The 23391-nt window shown below is 37.7% G+C and overlaps 1 protein-coding gene across 1 annotated transcript in view; it reads right to left on the bottom strand.

The window, feature by feature from the left end:
- LOC142143093 (uncharacterized) overlaps positions 1-23391 on the bottom strand; it is a 189355-nt gene that overhangs the window by 111909 nt on the left and 54055 nt on the right. Inside the window, exons 11-16 of the mRNA XM_075200807.1 lie at positions 19196-19263; positions 16356-16553; positions 14912-15074; positions 11353-11502; positions 9199-9359; positions 1732-1908 (exon numbers count right to left, since the gene is read on the bottom strand). Of these exons, the coding sequence (XP_075056908.1) occupies positions 1732-1908; positions 9199-9359; positions 11353-11502; positions 14912-15074; positions 16356-16553; positions 19196-19263 (917 nt within the window). The remainder of the gene's footprint in view (positions 1-1731; positions 1909-9198; positions 9360-11352; positions 11503-14911; positions 15075-16355; positions 16554-19195; positions 19264-23391) is intronic.

The raw sequence follows: 23391 nt of genomic DNA, 5'->3' as shown, positions 1-23391 counted from the left end.
CCTTCTCTGGAACCTTTCCCTCCTCCCTCAAACATGCCATCATCTCCTCCATGCTCAAAAAACAGTCCCTTGACCCCTGCTCTCTTTCTCTAATTACCGACCAACCTCCCTCCTTCGTTTTGACACCAAACTTCTCGAATGAGATGTTTACAACTGTCTAACCTCATAGAAAGAGAAGAAATGTATATATATATATATATATATATATATATATATATATAGGGCACTCAATGACTCACATATGTATGTCTTATGTTAGATAAAATTTACATTTTAATTATTATTATTATTTTAATAAAATGTAAATTTTATCTAACATAAGGCATAAATATATGAGTCATTGAGTGCCCTATATATACACATTTCAACTCTCTTTTGCCTTTTTATGAATTTCAATATATGTGTGGGTACACTGCCCTTATATGTAGAAGAATCATATATTTATACTTCTGAGACAAATGAGGGATTAATGACCTTTCTTGGTGTCGGAGTCAGTATTATTATTAACTGTCTAACCTCCTTATCTTGCTCCCTCCTTGACCCACGTCAATCTGGATTTCAGTCCCTCCACTCTGACAAAACTACCCTCAATAAGGTATAAAAAGTGACCTTCTCTTTGCTAAATCTAATGGTCATTGCTCCCTTCTTATCCTTCTTCAGCTTTCTGCTGCCATTGACCACTCCCTCCTTTTGTAAACTCTCCAATCTATAGGCCTCTATGATGCTGTCATCTCCTGGTTTTAGTCTTTCCTCAACAACCACTCCTTTTCAGTCTCTACACCTGACTACACCCCCTCTACCCTTGGGGACTGAGTTCCTCAAGGATCTGATCTTGGCCCCCCGCTATTCTCCCTATACACCTCCTCTCTCCTTTAAATTTACCATTCTTGAAACTACATATCTTTTTTGGATATTGGGTGTCCCACTAGAGATGCTTAATGCTAGACATAAGGTAATTATCCATTGGGGAACGAATACCACTTGGGTTTTGGGGAGAATAACTCTGTATTTTTATTTCTTCACCCCCCCCATTATAAATAGATTGCTGCTAGTTTATCCAAAGGGTTGAAATACTCACATGTGTACTAGTGAAACAAAGTTTGCATGGGCTCAAAGGGCAACACTGAGCATCCATTTTTGCAGGTGTAATATGTGTTAGGGCATTGCTGGTATGCATGTGGTTACTTCTGGATTAATTTGTAGTGAACATAAAAGATGTTAGACAAACTCATAACATTCAAATTTAAAGGAGAAAAATAAAATTGAAGAAGAAAAACAGTGCAAGGTTCTTTAAAAGTGTTAAAAATAGTGTGTTATTATCAATTTAGCAAAAAAAAACAACTATTAAAATACAAACATGGGGCATATATAAAATTAAAATGCTGTTTCAATCCCTACCAGTCAGTAAAATCCTGAGACTCAACACACAGTAGTGTCACATGTTTATACCCCCAAAGCCATGACCCTTCTACATAAAACAAGCATTTACTTCACTACTCCCAAACACAGGACCTCTAGCAGTATGTGCCTGACATTTGTGTTGTACTACAGTTTTGTGAAATGGACAATATTGAAACACCAAAGAGTCTGGCATTATTATTTTAGGAATACATCTTCTATAGATAATATTTAGTATACACACATTCAGGGACTGAAATGGAAGCACTAATGCTTTTACATACATTTATTCTTATGGGTAATTAATGCTAAATGGTAATATGTAATTTATACCTCTTGCTGCTTAGCCAGAAAAGCATCAATCAGATTCCTCTGGTCATTTACATCCAGTTCTTCCTTCTGTTTTGTAAATGTTGCTCTTATAAAGCTTAGAAACTTCTCACCGTTTTCAAAAACTTTTCTGTGATCACCTGGCAGCCAGTCCATCACAGATGGGAAATTGTTGTACAGCTTCAAAAGAAAAATGTAATTTTAAAGAAAACTATACTGAATGTTTAAATCATTTCCATGTCATACATAGACTAACATTGTGATATATGTAAAAAAATTAATTATTTTGAAAATAAAGAGACAGAATTTTGCCATTATTCTTGTGAAACAACAAGGGGTCAATTTTATATCAACATTATTTTCTCACATTAATATGGATTATTAAAATAGTGTACAGTTATATTGCTGGTATTAAGGGGCTGATGTGAGGACCCCGCACCTATATAATGTTTTTTTACTCAGGCTTACACATTGTACAGTACAGGTGCTGGGTCCTCGCATCACCCCCTCAATACCAGCAATGTAACTGTCACCATATTAAGTGACGAACATCACAATGCCGGCTTGTTCTGCTGTCTGCGTTTATAGCAGCCTTGCGGGAAATGTTCTCTGTAACTATTTCAGTAAGTCTCTATTTTTTACATGTCAGGACTAAAAAATTCTGGATTTTTATGGCGCTATAATTCTTGTTGGAATATTCGTAGTCGCACTTTCGTACCCCACCCACTCTTTATTGGGTGCAATTTCATGTATATGGATACTTGTTCACTTAGTGCAAGTACTGTTTCTATCGTTGTAAAATCAAGTCAGTATATGATTGTGTCTGCCTGGTAGGAATCATTAGCCTGAGTGCTAATTTGTTTGCACAAATCTACATAAGCCATGCTTTCTGTTAGCGATGGCTAGGTGTGAATTGGTTCTTTGCAGTTTAAGTATCCATCTTGGCTTGAATATAGCATTTTTGTATGTCATTTCTTTGTAGCTTATGAGTTCATTCTTTCAGGTGTTTAGAAAGCTTCGTAGTTTGACCCCATAGGTGCTAATGTGGATTGATCAAATATCCACTTAGCTTCCTCTCTGGAGATTCTGGATAAAACATTTCTCCCTCTCCAGGGCTTCTTGATTCTATTAATTCCTATGAATCTGAGGCTTGAGGGATCTGCATTGTGTTTATGGGCATAGTTATTAGATACCCTATTTGTTTCAACTTTTTGTGTATGTTTCTGCAATGTTTACCTATTCTTAGGCCGCACGGACATTCTGGGAGGTAAATAACACTGGTAGTTTCACAGGTTATTTTTTTTCTTTTATCGAAAATGCTTTGCCATTGGACTTTGATGTTATTTTAGTTATAATTAAAGGCAGCAGGATTTGGAGAGGAACTGAAATATTGGATGACACACTAGAGAAGCTTAATGTCTATAATAAGAGAGGAAAGAGTCAAAGAGGACCTATCGACAGTAGACTTGAGGGTCAAAGGAGATGGCAATTTTATCAACAGAAAAAGAGGGGCTGAAGGAGCTTGGAGCAGGTGAAGTCAATGATTTCAGTCTTGGCAATATTGTGTTTCAGAAAGAGCTGGGACATCCAAGATGAGAGAAACAGCAGGAGACATGAGAGAGGCGAGAAGGGGAGCAGTCAGGGAACGATAGATTTGGGTGTTATTAGCATACAGGTGGTACTGGGGGCCAAAAGAGCTGATGGGGAGGAGGTGAAGAGCAGGAGGACAAGAACGTATCCGTGATTAATTCCACAGGTAGTGTAAGTGGGGGAGGTAGAGTCAGATTTGGAGAGAGGCAAGGGGTGGTCAGTGGTATTGAATGTAAGAGAGGGTGAGGTAAAAGAGCGAGAGGATAGGGTCAAGGGAGGGTTTTTTTAAGTATGGGGAGATTATAGTATGCTTGAAGAAGGAGACGAAGGCATTGGAGGAAAGGGAGAGGTTGAGAAGTAGGCCAAATTGGAATCAGTCCTCAAGAGAAGGACCAGAGAAAGTGAGAGGAGATGCAGAAAAGGGGGCAGCAGGAGGGGATTTGGAGGGTAGAAGGGCATGGACTTCATCTGGAGATACTGGAGTGAAAGAGGAGAAGGTGGGTGGGCTAGTGTAGAGAAACAGGGTCTCTCTGGACTGTGGATTTTTTATTTATCATACCTTTTTTCCCAGCAGCATGTGATCTTTATACTTGCCCCAGTTTAAGTATATACACCAGCGGTGTATTACATTAAAGTTGGATCAAGAATGTTGCTATATATTGCAAATGTGTCACTGTGTGAGGAATGTCACAGGAAATATGATTAAGTTTTTAAGGTCAGCAAACAGTTCAATAGGAAAATTATATTGCAATGTTATTAGTATATTGTGAGCAGTCTCTGCTTTCTATTGTCTAGGACAAGGTCTAAATCAAACAACAGTGTTTGTCCCTTGTGATATGTGAATGTTATTTAAAATACAATGTTATATTGTGTGTGTATTGAATTGAGGTCATGTATTTTCTGAAGGAGGTGAGGTAAGCATATAAAAGGTAGAGGTAAAGTTACTGTTAAAGTTGGAGAATGTACGCTCTAGAGAGCTGGAGTGAAGAATATGGGAACAGGGATACTAAGCAGGAATCTATGTTCTATGTTCTGTTAGTACAGAGTGCCTTTAGTGACAGTGCTTTGTGTGAGCTGACATCCCAAGTCAGGAGACACAGACTGTTATCAGTGCGAAATAGCAGAAGGGCTAAAAGAGCTGATGGGGAGGAGGTGAAGAGGAGGTGTATTAAAAGATGCTACCAAGGAACTTGCCATCACATACCTAGAGACTCTGAACTGCCATCTGCTGGCAGAGCTGGATTAAGGCTTCGGGGGGCCCGGGGCACTTAAGACAGGGGGCCCCTAAGATCTAAAATTAAGGGCATAGTGACACATACTGCATTACATCACCTACAGCCCACAGTATGACACTTACAGCTCTCCCAGAGGGCTCGCTTAGGTTGTCTGCATAAGAAAAATCATTGCTTCCACAACTAAAATACTGTACATTAAAACAATCATCAAAACACCACATTAAAATGGGCATTGACTACACACATTAAAACTAGCAATGATATCATACATTAAAAATACCATTGATAACGTACACTAAAACTAGCAATGATACCGCACGCTAAAACTAGCAATGATATCGAACTTTAAAAATAAAATTTATAATGCACATTAAAACTAGCACTGATACCGCAAATTAAAATACCATTGATAAAGCATCATTGGGCATGACCAGGCCACCCTCCTACAGACAAAAAACCTGCATTGTTGTGTACACCATTGAACGGTCACCAAAAATTGGGATTGTCCCACTAGAATCACAACATTTCACAGACTTTGCTGCTCTCTCCTACCTGTTCTTCTCATTTTCACCACCTGTGCTGCAGGTTTCTTTAGTTGCGGTTTGTCTGGATCCTGGAATGTTAGGGGACCTATTTGGAAAAAAAAATGGGTACATTTAGAGAATTACAGCCACCCCCGGTGTTAAATCAGTACCACCCATAATTAATAATTAGGCCTTCCTCCAGCCCCAACATTAAAATCATAGTATTAACATTTAATAAATAAACCTATTTCCCTCCCTACAAACAGCCCCAGCAATAAATTAATGGTATTTACATTTCAGAAATATACTTATTTCCCGCAACCTTCACTGCCATTAAATAATTCATAGGCACATTTAATAAAGGGACCTCATTCTCCCCAAACTCACCCCCACATTCACTAGCGCCCAAACAACCCCATCTTAAATTAATTAATTGTCCCCACTATTGTGCCTCTCTTCTCCCCCTTTTACCATACTGTGCCTCTCTTCTCCCCCTCTTTTCTTACTGTGCCTTTCTTCTCCCCCTTTGTTCCTTACTGTGCTTCTCATCTCCCCCTTTTTTCCTTACTGTACTTCTCTTCTCCCCCTTTTTCCTCCATAGTGTGCCTTTCTTTTCCCCCTTTTTCCTCCATAGTGTGCCTTTCTTCTCCTCCTTTTTTCTCCATAGTGTGCCTCTCCTCTCTCCCTTTTTCCTCCATAGTGTGCCTTTCTTCTCCTCCTTTTTCCTCCATAGTGTGCCTTTCTTCTCCCCCTTTTTCCTCCATACTGTGCCTTTCTTCTCCCCCTTTTCCTCCATAGTGTGCCTCTCTTCTCTTCCTTTTTCCTCCATAGTGTGCCTCTCTTCTCCCCCTTTTTCCTCCATAGTGTGCCTTTCTTCTCTTCCTTTTTCCTCCATAGTGTGCCTCTCTTCTCCCCCTTTTTCCTCCATAGTGTGCCTTTCTTCTCTTCCTTTTTCCTCCATAGTGTGCCTTTCTTCTCCCCCTTTTTCCTCCATAGTGTGCCTTTCTTCTCCCCCTTTTTTCTCCATAGTGTGCCTCTCCTCTCTCCCTTTTTCCTCCATAGTGTGCCTTTCTTCTCCTCCTTTTTCCTCCATAGTGTGCCTTTCTTCTCCCCCTTTTTCCTCCATAGTGTGCCTTTCTTCTCCCCCTTTTTCCTCCATAGTGTGCCTTTCTTCTTCCCCTTTTTCCTCCATAGTGTGCCTTTCTGCGTTATTCCCTTTTTTTTTACTTACCTTTCTTTTAGCTTCTTTCTTCTCTTCACTTCTGTCTTCTTGTTTCTTTTTTGGTCCTCTCCGCGCTGCTCCTCACTGAATGACAGGCGTGACTTGATGACATCACGCCTGTCATTCAGTGTTAACATTGCAGAGAGGGAGGAGGAGGGACGCTGGCACCGCGATGAGGTGAGTAGTATCTCTATTTATTTATTTTTTACTACCCTGCTCCCCCCACCAACACAGGGAACCCACCAAGGTGTCTCTCCTTTGGAAATCCACTTCATATACAATCTATTAGAAAAATTGTCTTCAATGATAAGGTAGGTAAAGCTAAGTGTCTAAAGTCGATTGGTCCTTCACCACACAGCTCCCCTCATGTGATAACACTTACTAGAGAGAAGATTATGGAAGACATTATATCAAGGTACTTGATGTTTTCCTCTTCCCTTTAACATGATATTGGATGCTCTTCAATATTATTCCAAAGGAGAGACACCTTGGTGGGACAAACCCTCTGGATTGATTCACATTAATAATCACCATTGCTTTGGCACTTTTTTCACATGTTTATAATATTATGGCTTAAACAATGTTACTCTATGTTGTATTTTCATTTTCTTTTTATATGTTATTTACCACTATGAATAATTTGCATAGAGGAGAAAATCACTAGGCAATGATATAAGGATCCATCCTTATACTAAATATAAGTATATATTGTTTTTCTCAATATATATTTTTGGTGTATGCACCATTCATTTTTGAAAGGGATAACAGAGAAACAATATAAGCACACATGTTTGACACCCACAAGAATATGTTTATTTGATTTGTTTACATATTGGGTTATGTGAACACAGAGAGTGGACACTCTTGATTTTCTATATAGGTTTTTATTTGGATGAGAACGTTTGTGTGGTTCTTTTTAAGTGTAGATAGCAGCAACTGTTAGAAGCACGGTCATTTTTAATATCTCTTTTATACTTTTGTTTAATTATAGATGACTGAATTAGTTATTCAAATGTAATGTGTTATGACCTCTCCTGTTTAAACAAGCTCTGTAGAGGCTGCTGAACAATACTTAATTGTATAATTTGGTTTTCCTTTGTATGCATATTTACCTGTATCAAGTAATCCCACAAAAGGACTCCTCCAGGAGACCCACGGGGGGGACATTTCTGCTTTTAAAATAGAGCTCCCACAATTCCAGAGAAGAATTCACTACCCAGGGATAGCTGAAGTCAAACTGGCATTGAGATTGCAGGTCTCTGCCAGTTGACAGTAATAGACAATCGGTCCCTGACGCACTGCCATATATCCTGATCTCTCTCCAGGTCTTGGGGAGCTGTGTATCTTCCAAAAGCGAAGTGAAAGTGACCTGGGACCTCTAACTTACTGGTAGCTCCAAAGGAGAGAATGACTGCATCACTGGAGTAGTATTTATAGATAGCGTCCCCTGCTGAGGTGGCTTTATTACAAGTGTGCTAGACTGTAGTGTGATTTGTTGTGGTTCATTATTTAAATGTTATTATTGCTGTTTTGGTGCTACCTTTTGGTTAAATTTTCCTAAATTGTTATTTAAGAAATTTGCCTTGGTGATCTTGAACCTCAGATAGGTACCAGGTAGGCCAACTGTGTGGCACAGAGCAATACTTTAAGCCTTTCATTATCACAGCTCTGTAAACTATGCTGTCCGTAACCACAGTATATACTGCTACAAATCATATCTCCTTAGAGCAAACATTTTATTATTTATAATATGCATGATACCATTTTAAATGTAAAATAAATTCAACATGTTGAGATATACCTTGCTAATCATTGGGACATAATACAATGTTTCATGTACTGTATATAAGCATATAAAGGACTAAATGTGAATCAAATAAATAATACTGTTTTAAATCATTGTATGGTAATACTTCTTAATAACATTGATATATTCAGAACTTGATAATTGAATGGCAAGGATGGTATAACATGCTGTTATTGCATAGATGGGAGACAGTTATTTAGTTTATGCAGGTTAGTAATTCACTAAGAACAACCTATCAATTTCTACATCAGTAATGCACTGGTTACTAATTAACTGAGGCTGCTTCCTCATGAATAGACGTTAATAATATATGTGTAGCGACACAAACAAAGAATGTTAACTTCACAGTCATCCAGGTCTACTGTTGTAGTTGTTCCCACTAAAGCACATGTTTCCAATCTTGGCTGGTTTTAGAGACCAAGAACACTAATTTATTTTTTTAAATAGTATAACATTTTTAAACAGTCAAATAATTGTTGTAGTTTGGAAGATGAAAAGCTATCACCAATCTAATTCTTTCATCTTCTATCGCATCTCAAGCAAAAATCTACTGCCAACAAAACTTTAAACTGGTGCAAAACCCTCAAAAATTAACCCTAACCTAAACACAATGTTTGCACAAATACAAAATAAAGGTTTAAATTCTTGGGAAGAGATGAATAAAATTAACTACTAGGGGTAGTGGCGGGTGCAGTTACTGTCTGTGACGATTGACTATTGCTTTCAATGCAACCTTTTGTCCATCAACTAGGCACACTATGTAAGGGAAAATGCATTTATATGCAATAAGCCAACATAATTTATACATTTAGATATACACAAGAAGAAAAAAAAGAGCCCCAAAGTTCCTTTACTCTCACGACTATAGTGAAAATGTTGGAGATAGATACAAATTTTTAGGGGAGTAGGTGCTTCCCTGCCAAATCCACATGTATATCTGTGAGTTTTTCACCATGGGGACCCTTACAGAATTTTGCTGTGGGGCCCACAATCGTCTAGCCCAGATTAATTGTCAAAGGAAAGTAGAAGTAAAAAGTAAGTAAAAGTAATAAAAAACAAAACATTGAAAACAGCAATAGGAGAAAAACTTACCCTGACCATAGGTCTTCCCATGAATCTTACATTTTCATTAATTAAGCTCATAATCTGCAGAATGGTCGGATCCTCATAGTCAAATCTATGACTGAGTAGTATGGACACGATTATATTGGCTACAGCAGCATTAATGATGGTCAAGTTATTAAACGGTTTTCCTATAAATGTTAAAAAAAGTTTTCAAATTAAAATATTGACAGAAACACCTCTCTGGCGATTTTACATCAAATCTCAGGTTAATATATCGGCGAGTTTCAACTCTCCCGAGAAAATCACAGGATTTTCAAAATCAGGGGGTAAATGTACCAAGCTGAGAGTTTTCCGGCGGGTTTGAAAAGTGGAGATGTAGCCTATAGCAACCAATCAGATTCTAGCTATCATTTTGTAGAATGTACTAAATAAATGATAGCTAGAATCTGATTGATTTTCCAAACCTGCCGGAAAACTCTCAGCTTGATACATTTACCCCCAGGAGTAACAAGTGTGTGTATACTTATGCCTCATGATAGCACAGAAATATGGCTTTACATTAATGAAAGAGAAAGTCACATTACCCAATTTGTACACAATATAATGATGTAATGAAGTGTCAAATGCACAAAAGAGAATAGTTTCTGGACAGTTCTTAATAAATGCAAAAGTTACCTTTTCCAAATAAAAATGTAATCCAATACAAACACAAATAAAAGTTAAATTCAGTTAAATACAAATCTCTATTGCTTTCACCTATAAAAATGTTATGGGAATTTTCTTTCTTGCAGCAGTCCAAACGGAAACATCAATTAAGTAATATGAATATATGCCAGCAACTAATGAATTACTATGAAGTACCATCAGCAGACAGGCCAATATGCAATCATCTAATCAGAAGGTGTTAGCTAGTGGTGCGGAGTGTCTTCATCATTAGCATGTGTTTGAACCCTAGCCATCAGGCACAGATACGGCTCCTGAGAGGCGCACATGCATCTCTGTGCAGATCAGACTCAATCGAAAATTAAGCAAATATACCCTTACTGTACTCAGCCTGCTTTAACATGCCCCTCTCTGGTCTCAAGGAGGTGCGAGTGTCTGATGTGTGTATGCTTTTTTTGTGGGCATGTATAGTACAAATTTGCATATTTTATGTCAAACAAGCCATTATGCTTTTAAAACTTGCCTTTCCACTTTCTAACTCACAGATAACAGCTATGTAAAGAGACCAAGTTATCCTGGTGGAACCCTGGACAGGAAATATGTGACGCACACCCTCATTGCATAAACCTGTGGATCGTTGCTACAGGCAGGAGTGAATAAACATAAATCTTATTCACAAAAAGTTACTGCAGGCAGGGGCTAAATTGAATATGTTGTTAGAAGTTGGGAGGGGTACACACTCTAGCTCAACTCTAAATCACAGTGCAAAAAAAAAGATTGCAATATTTGTATTATTTTTTTTTACTGAAATTCTATTAGGATTCATGAGATTTTGTACAGAAATAAAAAAGGAAAAAGGGAATAAAAAAAAGTAAAAAAAGGGGAGTGAGGAAGGACAGTGTATTGGGGAAGGGAGGGGTACATACATAGTAGTGGGCACGAAACAAGTAATAAGTAATCACTTGCTGATTTGCTATTTAGTACAGATACAACAGATTAAATATTCATATATTCCACTTGCATTTCTGAATAAATGACCAGAAAAGCATTACAAGCCTTCTAGTTAAATATCATCTAAAAAATCATGGAATCAACATGTTAAAACCAATACTTGTGTCATTCCCAACATTTTTGGCCATGACTGTATAATAGAAATCCAAATGCACTCTGCATTGTATTAACAGTTAGAGCAGCCTTTGTTGCATAATTTCACATTACACAAAACAATTATGGTGAATTGATGGTATGACACCGTTCCAGTGATGAACAGTGGTTTTAACTTGTGGAATGTTGAAATTTAAGATACATGAGCCACACAAAGTGCAATAAAACCTACTCCAACTGTAATTTACCATCATAATGTATAATTACAGCAAATAAAGAATATGAAAAAGATTAGAGCAAGCAGAGAATAACACAAATAGATGTTGAACAGTGCATGTATGTAACAACACTAACAAACTTATTATAGTATGGTCTAATCCCTGTTATTATGGAAACTATAAAGTAACCACTCACCTCCATACGATTTAAATGTCTGTGTTAAACATTCAGCCTCTTCAATAATCTTGTTTTCTATAGTTTTCTTCCCCATCCCAAAATCTCTTAATGTTGAAAGAGTAAATCGTCTCATCACTTTCCAGTTCTCACCATTAGACATGACAACACCTGAACAGAGTGAATATATGTCACGGGGCTGTGCTGATTGAAATACACATAACGTCTGCAAAAAATATAATATATTTTTGGCAAGAGATGAGCTTCACCAAGAACGAAATCTACCTCAAACACCTTTATACAGTATGATGTCAGCTCTCCATAAGTCAGTCAACCATTCCCAGCCTAAATCTCCTGTTCAGAGTTGAAGAATATATTTGTAAATTTACATTTTCCATAATTTATAGCTTGAATACAGATGGGATGCAGGCGGTCAATTAATGCAGCTGTGTAGTGTGTTTGGTGCAGGACTGGGAACACTTAAGACCATATTCGTTGGTAAGACATGCAACATTTTGTTTCATAATGCAGAATGAGGCAAATATTTTGCAGAACTGCAAACATTTTACTCATCACTAATCAAAGGTGTGTTACAAAACTGAACAAAATACAATACATTGAGTAACTATACTTACTATGTATGTCACCCATTCTCTCTTTCACTCCTCTGCAGCATGTTTTCATGTTAGGGGGGAGGTGCTTATTTAAGACAAGCAGAGAGTGACTGACAGCTGGGCAGACTTGCTTTTCAGAAAAGCACTGAGTTGACTGGTTGAGTCAATGATGTCCCAAAAATTCAAAATCATTGACGTTTGTTTGTTTCATTGTTAAAGTGTAATTATTAGTGAATATATATGATTGTATATTTAATCATCAGTTCATCGTATTTAGTTATGACACTATATTTTTCCTTGATCAAAAGGATAAAAAACATATAGAATAAATTACCTTACATTCAGACAGTCTGTCTCTGTGTTAATATTATTTAATTTGATGTTAATTAAGGGTCTCATTTATAAGTTGTGAAACTAATCTATATTAAAACCAGATTGGCACATATGTTTAGTATCAACACAATTAAGGTACAAATACAATAGTGAAATGATTTTCATACTCCGCTAACACCCACAAGTAAGCATTAAAATTAACTGCATTGTTTACAGTGATTAGGGGAGGCTCTAGTTAATATTCTCAGATAGAGTGGAATCTGGTTGGGTATGTTACACCAGTGCTTGGAATGCTGATACCCGGTAAAGCGACCAAATAAATCTGATTGCAGTAATTCTGATATATCTAAAATGCCAACTTACTATAATGAAGACAGAGCACATGTCCGATGACACTCCTGCTATACATTCCGATAGTAGAAAATGGCGGCGCTTCAAATTGACGTCACTTGTAATGTAGACAGTGGGGGTTTTTTAGTTTTTAAGTGGCAATGGCAGGACCCTAATTTTTAACCCTAACCCTTGGATTCGTTTTTCGAGGCAGTGGGTCCTGGCATTGCCACTTTAAAAAAGAAAGTAGGAGTGTCTGCATTAGAAGTGACTTAAATTTGGCACGCCACTATTTCCTAATATCGCAATGTATAACATTTGTGCAGTCGTGCAGGAATGTTATTGGTCATCATTATAGTAATTAGTCTTTTTTTATATATTGGAATTACTGAAATTGAAATTATTTGGTCGATATACAGGGTGTCGACATTCCAAGCACTTGTATAATGACTGCCACCACTGGAATCAATGTTCAATAACTTACTAATAAGATAAGTATCACGTAAAAGAGTCTTAGAAAATGTCACTATCAAATATGTTGTGAAATTCTTATTAATTCAAGACTAAATATGACTAATTGTAATCTTTCTATTTAAGATTTACCTGTTTTAATTGACCAAAAAGCCAGATGTCAACAACGTCTGAGGGACCGAACACAAAGACAACATTTCATCCGCCCAGAGAGACAGAACTTATTGCAAATTGTAATTAACTTCTTTTTGGAACATTGTATAACACTGTAATAATTTATGTATATTTGTGAATTGTTTCCATTGTTCAAATGGTATTAAACGTCCCCCTTGCTGACTATGGTGAGAGGGTTCAGTAATGAAACTCCAAGCTAACAGGTTGGCTGTGCTGCATACTTCAATCTTATATTAATATTTTATTAAATAAATGTACTTATTTTCCCTTTAAGCAACTAGATCGGACAATCAATTATTTTCCTCTTTTATATCATTCTCCAAACAATTGGATAATATGGGGCTTAAACAGTGCATTTGGAAATTAACAACAAATACATGCAGATTGCAATCACCATCAAGTCTGTGCCATCATTGGTAAAGCTCTTTCAGACAAATGGCAGCATCCTCTGAGCAAGAGATTAGAGTGTGTCTCATTCCAGTTTGGAATTTAGAGATGTGATACGGTAATGGGAATGTTTCTATTATTTCTTAAAATGTATCTATATTTATGCTTTAACTCCTCACAATTTTAGAATTATGCATTTAATTTAAATAAGACATACTCTGCATGGTATGAAAGTAAATAGTGCATTCAATGCAATTTATAGATTGTATGGGTGAAATTAACGAAAATGCAGATTTATAGCAATTTCCATTTTTATTTTTACTTTGAAACCATCAAACTTACTAAAAGACCAAACCATGGTTTTTCAAAAAGCCACATAACACATCACTGTCCCGTCACCAAATGAGTTAATATACAATAAACCAGCCTAAACAATAGATAGGCAGTGTTTTCATCCGTGAAAGATAACTCCTGATTGGCTGCCCATCTATGAAGTATGCAAACTTACGAGGCATTAACCCATTTGGTCATAGGAGTTTCTTGGGAGGAGTCAGTTTTATCTGAGGGTTTTAATAATGTTGTGGACAAAATATTTTTTTCTTTGATAGACTATAATTAATTTATTGTATTACTAAGGGGACACAAATAATTTATCTTATCACCAAGGGGCACAAATACTTTATTATACCAAGAGGGTCAATTATATTAGTACCCGCTCTTGTGGCACTGCAAGTAACAGTACGCATGTGCATGATGGTACTTGTAGTGCTAAAATAGCAGGCACTATATTTGAACATTTGAACCCTGATATGTATGTTCAGGACCACCCTTGAGGACCGGGCATGATGCAGAATAGCACTAGAATGAATGCTAATGCTTGGTAAAACCTAATGTTTTCTATCTGGTTTTGCCAGACAGTTTGCCCTAAACCACATACTCTTTGGGTTAACCTGCATGTGACTACAGGGTTTTCAAACTGACACTCATTGCAAATGGTTTTGGCTTTCACCATCCAAACTGTTGGATATTAAAAAATATTAATACATTTCCCACTATGGTTTATTTGACTTTAAGCTGTAGAACCCTTCAACAACTTTTCATATATGATCAACTTACTACCAGGATGTCACAGGGAATGGTGTATAAATGGCTGAACATATTGCATATAGTACAAATAAGCCAACAGATATATGTTCAGTTTTACAATTTTTAAAACATACTTAAACTGTATTATATTTATATATTTTTTAAAGAAACTAAAAAACAGTTACCATATCCCTTTTGTACTTTATCAAACACTGGAGTCTCTGGTCTGTCGGCAAATTCCTCAGCGTGGTTGACTAGAGCATCTTTAATAGAATCATAACCACATAGGACGACTGTCTTTGTCATGCCTAACTGGACGCTGAATACTGAGCCGTATTTCTTAGACATCTGTAAATAAACAATAGGAGAAATAATTTGGACTATACTCAGAAATAAAATTACGATATACTAGTAAAATAATAATTTTCTACCATTGGTCCCAGTGGTCGAAGTGAAAATTTATGAGGGGCAGTATAAAAAAGTAAAGTGAATGGAATGTGATAGTTTTACAATGAAGGCAGTAGGAGGAGTGGTGGTATGGCATACCACCATATACACCACTACTTTCACCACTGGTTGAAACCCATTATATTGTATTACGAGGAACAGATATTATAAACCTCAAGAAAACATAAGAAAATAATCTACAAAACTATAAATTAAACATTTGATATTGCTGTAGTGAAGGCAGAATGTTAAAACCTGGATCTGTGTAGGGGGATTAGATCAAATGCTCTAAAATGGGTGTAAATTCTACTAAAACCATATACAAAAAGAAAGAACATTTCCACCCATGTGCTGGACCATATACATCTAGAGATGCATCCAGTTTCATATCAGTAGCATATGCGCCTGGTTTATATGTAGTTTAGGCAATTTTGCTGGTTGTCCTTGTCATCATGTATTTGCACCTGCCTTCTATCAGGAACAAAAGATACACCTCCTAACAGACGTATATGCATCCCGTGCTGGTCTACATGAGCCACTGTAAGAGACCACTTTTACCATTCTCAGCCTCTGCCAGACTGCTCCTATCCTCTCCCATTCTACCGCCCCCCTCGTAAGGAGAAAGAAGTGACAAATTTGTGCATGTTTGAAGTGGTGTATATGTCTACATTCATTCTGTGGACCTGTACATTGTAAATTTGTGCAATTTATGGTACGCAAACTGGCATAAGTTCAAATTCGCATCAGGCTCCGAATGTTGAGGTATCATTTCTTAACGGTTAAGGATGACATCTATAACATTGCCGTATGGAATAATACCATTCTGATTGTGGAAAGAAGAGATTGCAATAATACAGCAAACAAACTCATGATACTTTTATTTTACTTATAGGAATACAAGTAACAGAGCTAAGCATAAACTATTATTATGCATTTTCACCCTGATACACAACGACTATAGTTCCTTACCATTTGAAGTTTAGTAAAGTTGGCCAAATTTCTTCCCATTTCCCTACTGTAAATAGTTTGGGGAAATAAATGTACCCACTTTGACTTATTCTCATTTAAATTACCTTGTAGTTCTTTCTGGACTAATGGCGCAAAAAATGGTTAAAAATCATAATTTTTTTTAAATGTAGGCATAAATGGTTTGGTGGTGTCTTAGCAGATGTACAGTATTACCTCTATAAATGTTTTATGAGGTTTTGACATGTCAATCATGTGTATATTTCCAATAATCGGTAAAGGCTTTGGTCCCGGTGGAAAATTCTTATAATTGTGTTGTTTCCGATTGTTAAAAATGTAGGCCAAAAATAGGATGACTACAGCAGACAGAATAATTGTGAAAGGGTCCATGGCATACAAAGTCTTCTGTAATATCTAGAGAGGAAAGACAAAACATAGATATTTTATTAGAAAACTAAAATAGTTATCATACATATACAGTACCAGGAATAGTCAAAGATATTTCTTCTGTCATCCTACGGGAGAACTTGCCACCAGAGAGGTGGCTCCTGTATTTTTTTATACAGTGTTCAAGTCTACTGGATTTAAGATCTAACCTTACCGAGGTTAAAAGTTTGTAATATTATGTCTTATTGTAAATAAGTATGTCTGTTTTTACAGCAGCCACATTAAAGATTACTGGACACCAAAAAGCTTGTTAGTACACATCAGGTACATATGGCAGACCCTTGAAATCCAATCCCTCTATGTAGGGGGCTGTGGACCCCTTGTGGAGTCTTGTAAGTAAGAGTTAAGAATAATCCTGTCATTTGCATGTTTAACATATTACACTGTGACTGACTCACTTGGTACAAAAAGTTATATCAGGAAGAGTGATCTATTGACTTAATGATGTGCAATGTGTTTGTTTTGAGAAGATAAGTAAAGCTACATAATGATTCTTTTTTTATCGATTTGACATATCAAAGTGAATAATACTAATACAACGCTCTCTCTTTTACAGAGAATTACTTTAGTTCAATTAACTTAATTTGCTTATAATTATTACTTTGGAGGAATATCTATCTGGTCACTACTGTTTCAAACTGGGCCCTTTTTTGTTTTGGCCTCTTACTGTCTGAACACCGGCATTTCTTACAAGAGCTCTGTCCCTGCAATTAATTTTGTACACTAACTCTCCCACTGGCCATTATAACTTACTTGCACGGCTGTAGAGCTAACATGTGTCATATATCACTGCAGTTCCACAGACATTACATGATCTGCCTAGCATGAATTGCAATTTACCATAAACAGTAGGTGCTGTCTCACAAAGCACAGTAAATGGATTATGACTTACTGAATCAAAACTCTTGTGAAGCTGTAGCTATGAATAGCAAAAAAACTATCTGAAAAATATAATAAACATCTTTAATTTAAAGTTTCATAAATATGTACATACAATATAGATAACTATAAATGAAATCATTAATAAAATAAAAATATACAATTCCCTTGCCGCCGAAACAAGTGCTTATGGTGCATATAATGGATGTAAGAAATCAAGCAACTGATAATAGTGAATGATCATATATTGAGCCAAATCATATTACAACATAATAAGTGCACTGATACAATACATATAATCAGTAAATTAAGTAGAATTAACTTTCTACCCACTGAGAAACAAGGTAAACAAATCAATAGTAGTTCTGTATATCAGAGAAGGCTGAAAGTCCTGCATGTCAGAAAAGCTGAGATTTACAGCAAAACGTTGATAACAGTCTATGGTGTCCACAATGTATCCTGTCTTAAAAGTCTGAGATATCACAGCCACAGTGGAAATGAGGAAGGGTCTGCTAGAGGCAATGCCTGTAATGGAGGTGTTGGCCAATACAGTATCCAAAGTGCCTATAGTAGGTTAAGACACACTTATATCCAAGTTCATGCTTGCTGTGCAAATGTCACTGTATGGAGAATGAGGGTAGAGCCAGAGTAGATGCAAGTCCCGAAGATGTACTATGAAAACTCGCAAATGTCAATAACGGCTGGTGTTGGGGGACTGTTGTTCAGTCACTTACTCCATGAAAGAATCTTAACCGGGATCTCCGGTACTATTAGGTCCCCTTCATGCCGCATTCAGAATCTGTCTCCAGATGTGTTCCTGTTTGCGGCTGCGTCTCTTCCCATCTGTGCTTGCGTATCGGTGGTGTCAGACTCTGCAATAATAATGCCCTTGCCGTTCTGTAGGACAGAACAGGGTGTTCATATTGGAGATAGATAGAGATGGTCTGAAGTTGCAAAAAGGACCAACGCGTTTCGCCAATAGTTGGCTTCCTCAAGGATAATTGAGTTAATGGTGCAGCACCTAGTATGGTGATGTTCCTAGCCATTTGCTGATTGGTCATGTTCCAAATGGAGACTGATGTGCCATGATCCTATGGGTCCTAGTTGATTGACACTAGAAGCACCTTAATTGTAAAGGACTGTTATAAGAAATACATGAGTAGGGGGGAAATAGAGGAGACATGAATAGAAGTAATTAATAAAATAAATAGAGCAAATGTAGCGATGAGAATAGGTCAAGTTCCAAATGGATACTGATGTGCCGTAATCCTGTTGGTTCTTGTTGATTGACAATATCTTATTAGAAACAAAGAGAGAAAGCTCCTAACAGACATTAAAGATTATGACTCAAACCTCCAATTTCATGAAGAAGAGTCACAGACAATTCCCAAACACACGAAAAAGACTCCCAGACTCACTAGGAATTATAGAAACAGCCCCAGAAAGGCAGAGATTACTAGAAAACAGGGAGATAATTACTTTAACACTGTATCATCAGTCCACATCCCAATTTATATCCACGCTTATTTAGAAAACTCCCCAAAGAAATACATGAGATACATGAGATACACAACCAGACATGCAGATAAACATTTATGTGTATTAAATGATACAATTTCCTAATCTGAGCACTCAGTTTAAACCTATGTCTTTAATGTGACACACACTGACATTCCATAGATTAAAGCAGTCAAAATGTTTATGAGCAGTCAGAGGACTTTGTTCCTTACTTTGAGTTCTGCTGAGGTTACACAAAATGCTGATTCAGTCTTCTCTATTCTGTTCTTGCAGTGAGTTGTGTGTTAATAAATGCTTGGAGAATGTTTAAGCCATATAGTTACAACACACCTGACATGTAGAGGCGTATAAAACTTCCAAATGACTCCACCCCTCACTAAACACATAGAATAATTATGGCACTTAATAACAATGTTTAATAGTCTTTCACAGTACTGCATATGTGTTTACACACGAGGGGTTTGTATGCTCATTCAGTGCTCCTTTTATATATACTAGTTTAAAATACAGGCAAAAACTGACATTATATATCAAGGGTGGTTATAAAGTGGGGGTAATATTAACACATTATAAAGTACATTTTTGCAGAGAATACACTTGGTGATGAGTGAAAGTGGGATTAAGCTGATGGGAAATAAATAACTGTGACATAGATTATCGGTTTGTGACTTTCTGATACTCCAGAATCCAAGACTTCTCCTGTGCTGCCCCCCTTCAATGGAATGACCTCCCTCGCTCCATCCGTCTCTCTCCCACTCTTAGCTCCTTCAAACGGGCACTAAAAACCCACCTGTTCCTCAAAGCCTACCAACCTTCCACCTAAGCCCTCCTCCCCTCCCTTATACGTCAACTCACTCCCTTTGTACCTGAGTTTTGTTCACCCTTCCTTAGGATGTAAGCTCATTGAGCAGGACCCTCTTCTCTCTTGTGTCCTTACCTGCTCTTCTGCTCCGTCTTTACTGCATTAACCTGCTTGGAGCTCCTGAAGTGCTAGTATTTTTTTGTTTACTGTTCAGTAATGTTTTACCCTGTACTGTCTACTGTTTGTGCATTGTACCGCGCTGCGGAACTCTTTTGGCGCCTAACAAATAAAGGTTAATAATAATAATCATACTACGGAACTATGGAAATTATTTCAGAACAAATATCATTCATAGTATGCAATGACAAAGAGAATATACATCATGCTAGAGGTCATTCACTAAGTGCAAAATATAAGGAAACGCATTTTGTGTACAGAAGCGCCTATCATTCCTGCCACATACATGGGTGCACGGCATTCCGGAACAGACCCCATAAAATCAAAGTCCTAAGTTAGTGGTATCATATTACATGGAAATGTGCTTGTTGAAAAGTGTTAAAATGTTTTTGCAAAGTCCAGCCTATTACTGTTTTAGAACCATCACTAAATAATTACATATTTTATATTTTTCCAGCAAAATGGAATTTGTAATACATTTTAATTGCACAAAACTCATGCATTATAATGCATAACACACAACCTACCTCATCAGGAAATTAGCAGTTACTCAAAACAGAATAGTGCGGAATAATGAAAAGCTTAAAGCTGTCATTTTAAAATCCAGCCTATTACCACTTTAGAACCACATCTTTAATTAATTACAAATTTTACACTTTTCACAGCTGAAGCAAAATTTGCTGCATTTGAAATGTAAAATACAATAGTTGAAAAATAAAATTTCTGTATTACAAGGCATAGTGCACCTCCTACTGGAAAATACAAGGATTTTATTAGTTACTCAAGACTTCCAATACCATATAGAATAAATATTTTACATGTGATAGCTTTACATGTATGCTGGCCAGCTGGGTGAATATGCAGCATTGCCTACTGGTCAGATTGGTTGCGTAGTTTGATTATAGATTTCTGGAATTACAATTAGTCATTACACCTGGCACCTGTGACCACAGCCTATTGCATGTAGGCATGTACTATTACTGTATACTGGTGATAAAATGCAACTGTGTTGGTACTAAGTTCTTAGAGTAGATGGTCATGAGGCTTCTACTGTATTCAGACACAAGCTGTTATTGTATACTGCCGATAAGCTTCCACTGTTTATTGACTATGGGATGCAACTGTATAATGGCAATGGGCTGCTACTGAAAATGGATAATGGATTTGTTTTTGTATATGGGCATGGGAATCTTACTGAATACTGGAAAGGGATATCGCTGTATTGCAGCAGGGGTCTCTTGTTGCATAATGGGATGGGGTTGCTTCTATATATTAGACAAGGAACTGTATTACAAATTAAGCATTTGAGACTACAAAACATGCTGTATTACTGGTGACAGGGATGACAATTTCCCCTCTGATTGCAATTTTTCATATATTTATTTGGCTTAGTTAAAACATGAGCACTATTTGGCATGTAAGTACTAACCGCTATGCATATCTCCCTAATTCCTTCACCCAAAGTGTGATGTACATTTTATGTATGGTATGATACTGTGTATGGCATGAGTATAGGCTGTGGTATACTGTAATCAGTAAATATTTTATTTAATGTCTTATATTATAAATCAGTGGATAAAGTTACAATCTGTTCTTGCCAGATCCAACAGTCCACACTAACATTATCCTCCACTACCTTCCCCACCCTAAGGTATTCTCTCTTGTTACTGAGGAAGAGGTTTTTGCACTCCTAGCTTCATTTCTGGACAAATGGATAATCAAATATATGAAACTTTAATGCCTGCCCATAGGAAAACTAGAGTAATCAGGTAGTTTCCTAAATCATGGATCTAACATGATCTGTTGACTGAATGCATTATTATGTTTCTATGGTGTTCTGGTTAAAATATATTTTATTCCAAAATAGAAAGGTGCTGTGAATAAAAGTCATAAAACGGTGGTGAATTCACATTAACATAGACACAAACCTCTTCCAGTGAGATCCCAAGGAGTGAGGAGGATGGGAGAGTGTTTAAAAAACATTATAAACTGTTGTCCATTGTTCTTTTCATGGGTATTAATTTTTCTATAAAGGATCTGTTCCATATTTCAGCTTGCCATGTCAAAAGTTAGAAGAAATGTTCTATTCCTGTATTTCTCCTTTATATTTTAAGAAACTTGTTTGCATAATTGTATATTCCTGTGTGTCATTTTCATAATACATTTTTATACCTTAAGCTGGCGGTTCCCAAAGTGTGCGCTGCGGCTCCCAGGAGTGCCGCGGCGCTGTCACTGGGGTGCTGCGAGCCAGCCATAGGAAAAATCAAAGAGCACATAAACTTACCAATCCGCGCGGCGCCGGTACCCAGCAGACTCCTCTCTCCCGCAGCTATCACTGAATATCGACGTCAGTGACAGCTGCGGGAGAGAGTAGTCTGCTGGGTCCCGGCGCCGCGCGGATTGGTAAGTTTATGTGCTCTTTGTTTTTTCCTATGGCTGGCTCGTGGCAGAGGAGTGAGAGGGAGCGTGACAGCGGTCAGGCAGAGGGGCACAGTGGGACAGACAGCGGGGCAGACAGAGGGGCAGATGAGTGTGACAGAGGGGCAGATGAGTGTGACAGGCAGACAGTGGGGCAGACAGAGGGGCAGAGGAGGGTGACAGCGGGGCAGAGGAGGGGGACATCGTGAGAGGGGCAGTGAAGGTGGGACATCGTGAGAGGGGCAGTGGAGGGGGACACAGCGTGAGAGGGGCAGTGGAGGGGGACACAGCATGAGAGGGGCAGTGGAGGGGGACACAGGGTAAGAGGGGCAGTGGAGGGGGACACAGAGGGCAGAGTATTGGACAGCGTGACAAAGGGCAGAGGAGGGGGGACATTGTGAGAGAGGGCAGAGGAGGGGGACATCGTGAGAGAGGGCAGAGGAGGGGGGACAGCGTGACAGAGAGCAGAGGAGGGGGGACAGCGTGACAGAGGGCAGAGGGGGCAGTGTGAGAGAGGGCAGTGTGTCTGGATGCAGAGGGGGCAGTGTGTCTGGATGCAGAGGGGGCAGTGTGTCTGGATGCAGAGGGGACAGAGTGCCTGGATGCAGAGGGGGCATTTTTGCATACAACTAAATAAGTATTTCTGTCCTGACCTAAATACTTATTACATTTTTTTGACCCAACTACTTCTGAAACAGGACTGCTCAATAATTATTTTGGAGGGGTGCCTTGAAAAAATTTGGAGACTCTAAGGGTGCCGCGAACTGCAAAAGTTTGGGAACCACTGCCTTAATCATTGTTTTTCCTCATATTTAGCTCCATTTAATTATGTTCTGTCTTTGAGTGCTTAGGGGATTCATGTGCTAGATAGCTTGATTATTAGAAACTACATAAATGAAACACAGGAAATTGCTTTATTTACAATAAATGATCAATTTAAATTAAGCTGTAGTGGAATGTAAGTCAGGAAAAGAACATCGTCAGAGTGTTAGCTTTGGAATCAAATCTTGG

The sequence above is a fragment of the Mixophyes fleayi genome, chromosome 3 (genome assembly GCF_038048845.1).
Source record: "Mixophyes fleayi isolate aMixFle1 chromosome 3, aMixFle1.hap1, whole genome shotgun sequence".
In the NCBI taxonomy this organism is placed as follows: Eukaryota; Metazoa; Chordata; class Amphibia; order Anura; family Limnodynastidae; genus Mixophyes; species Mixophyes fleayi.
Note: the sequence above shows the minus strand (reverse complement) of the source record. Positions and strands in the feature narration are given on the sequence as shown.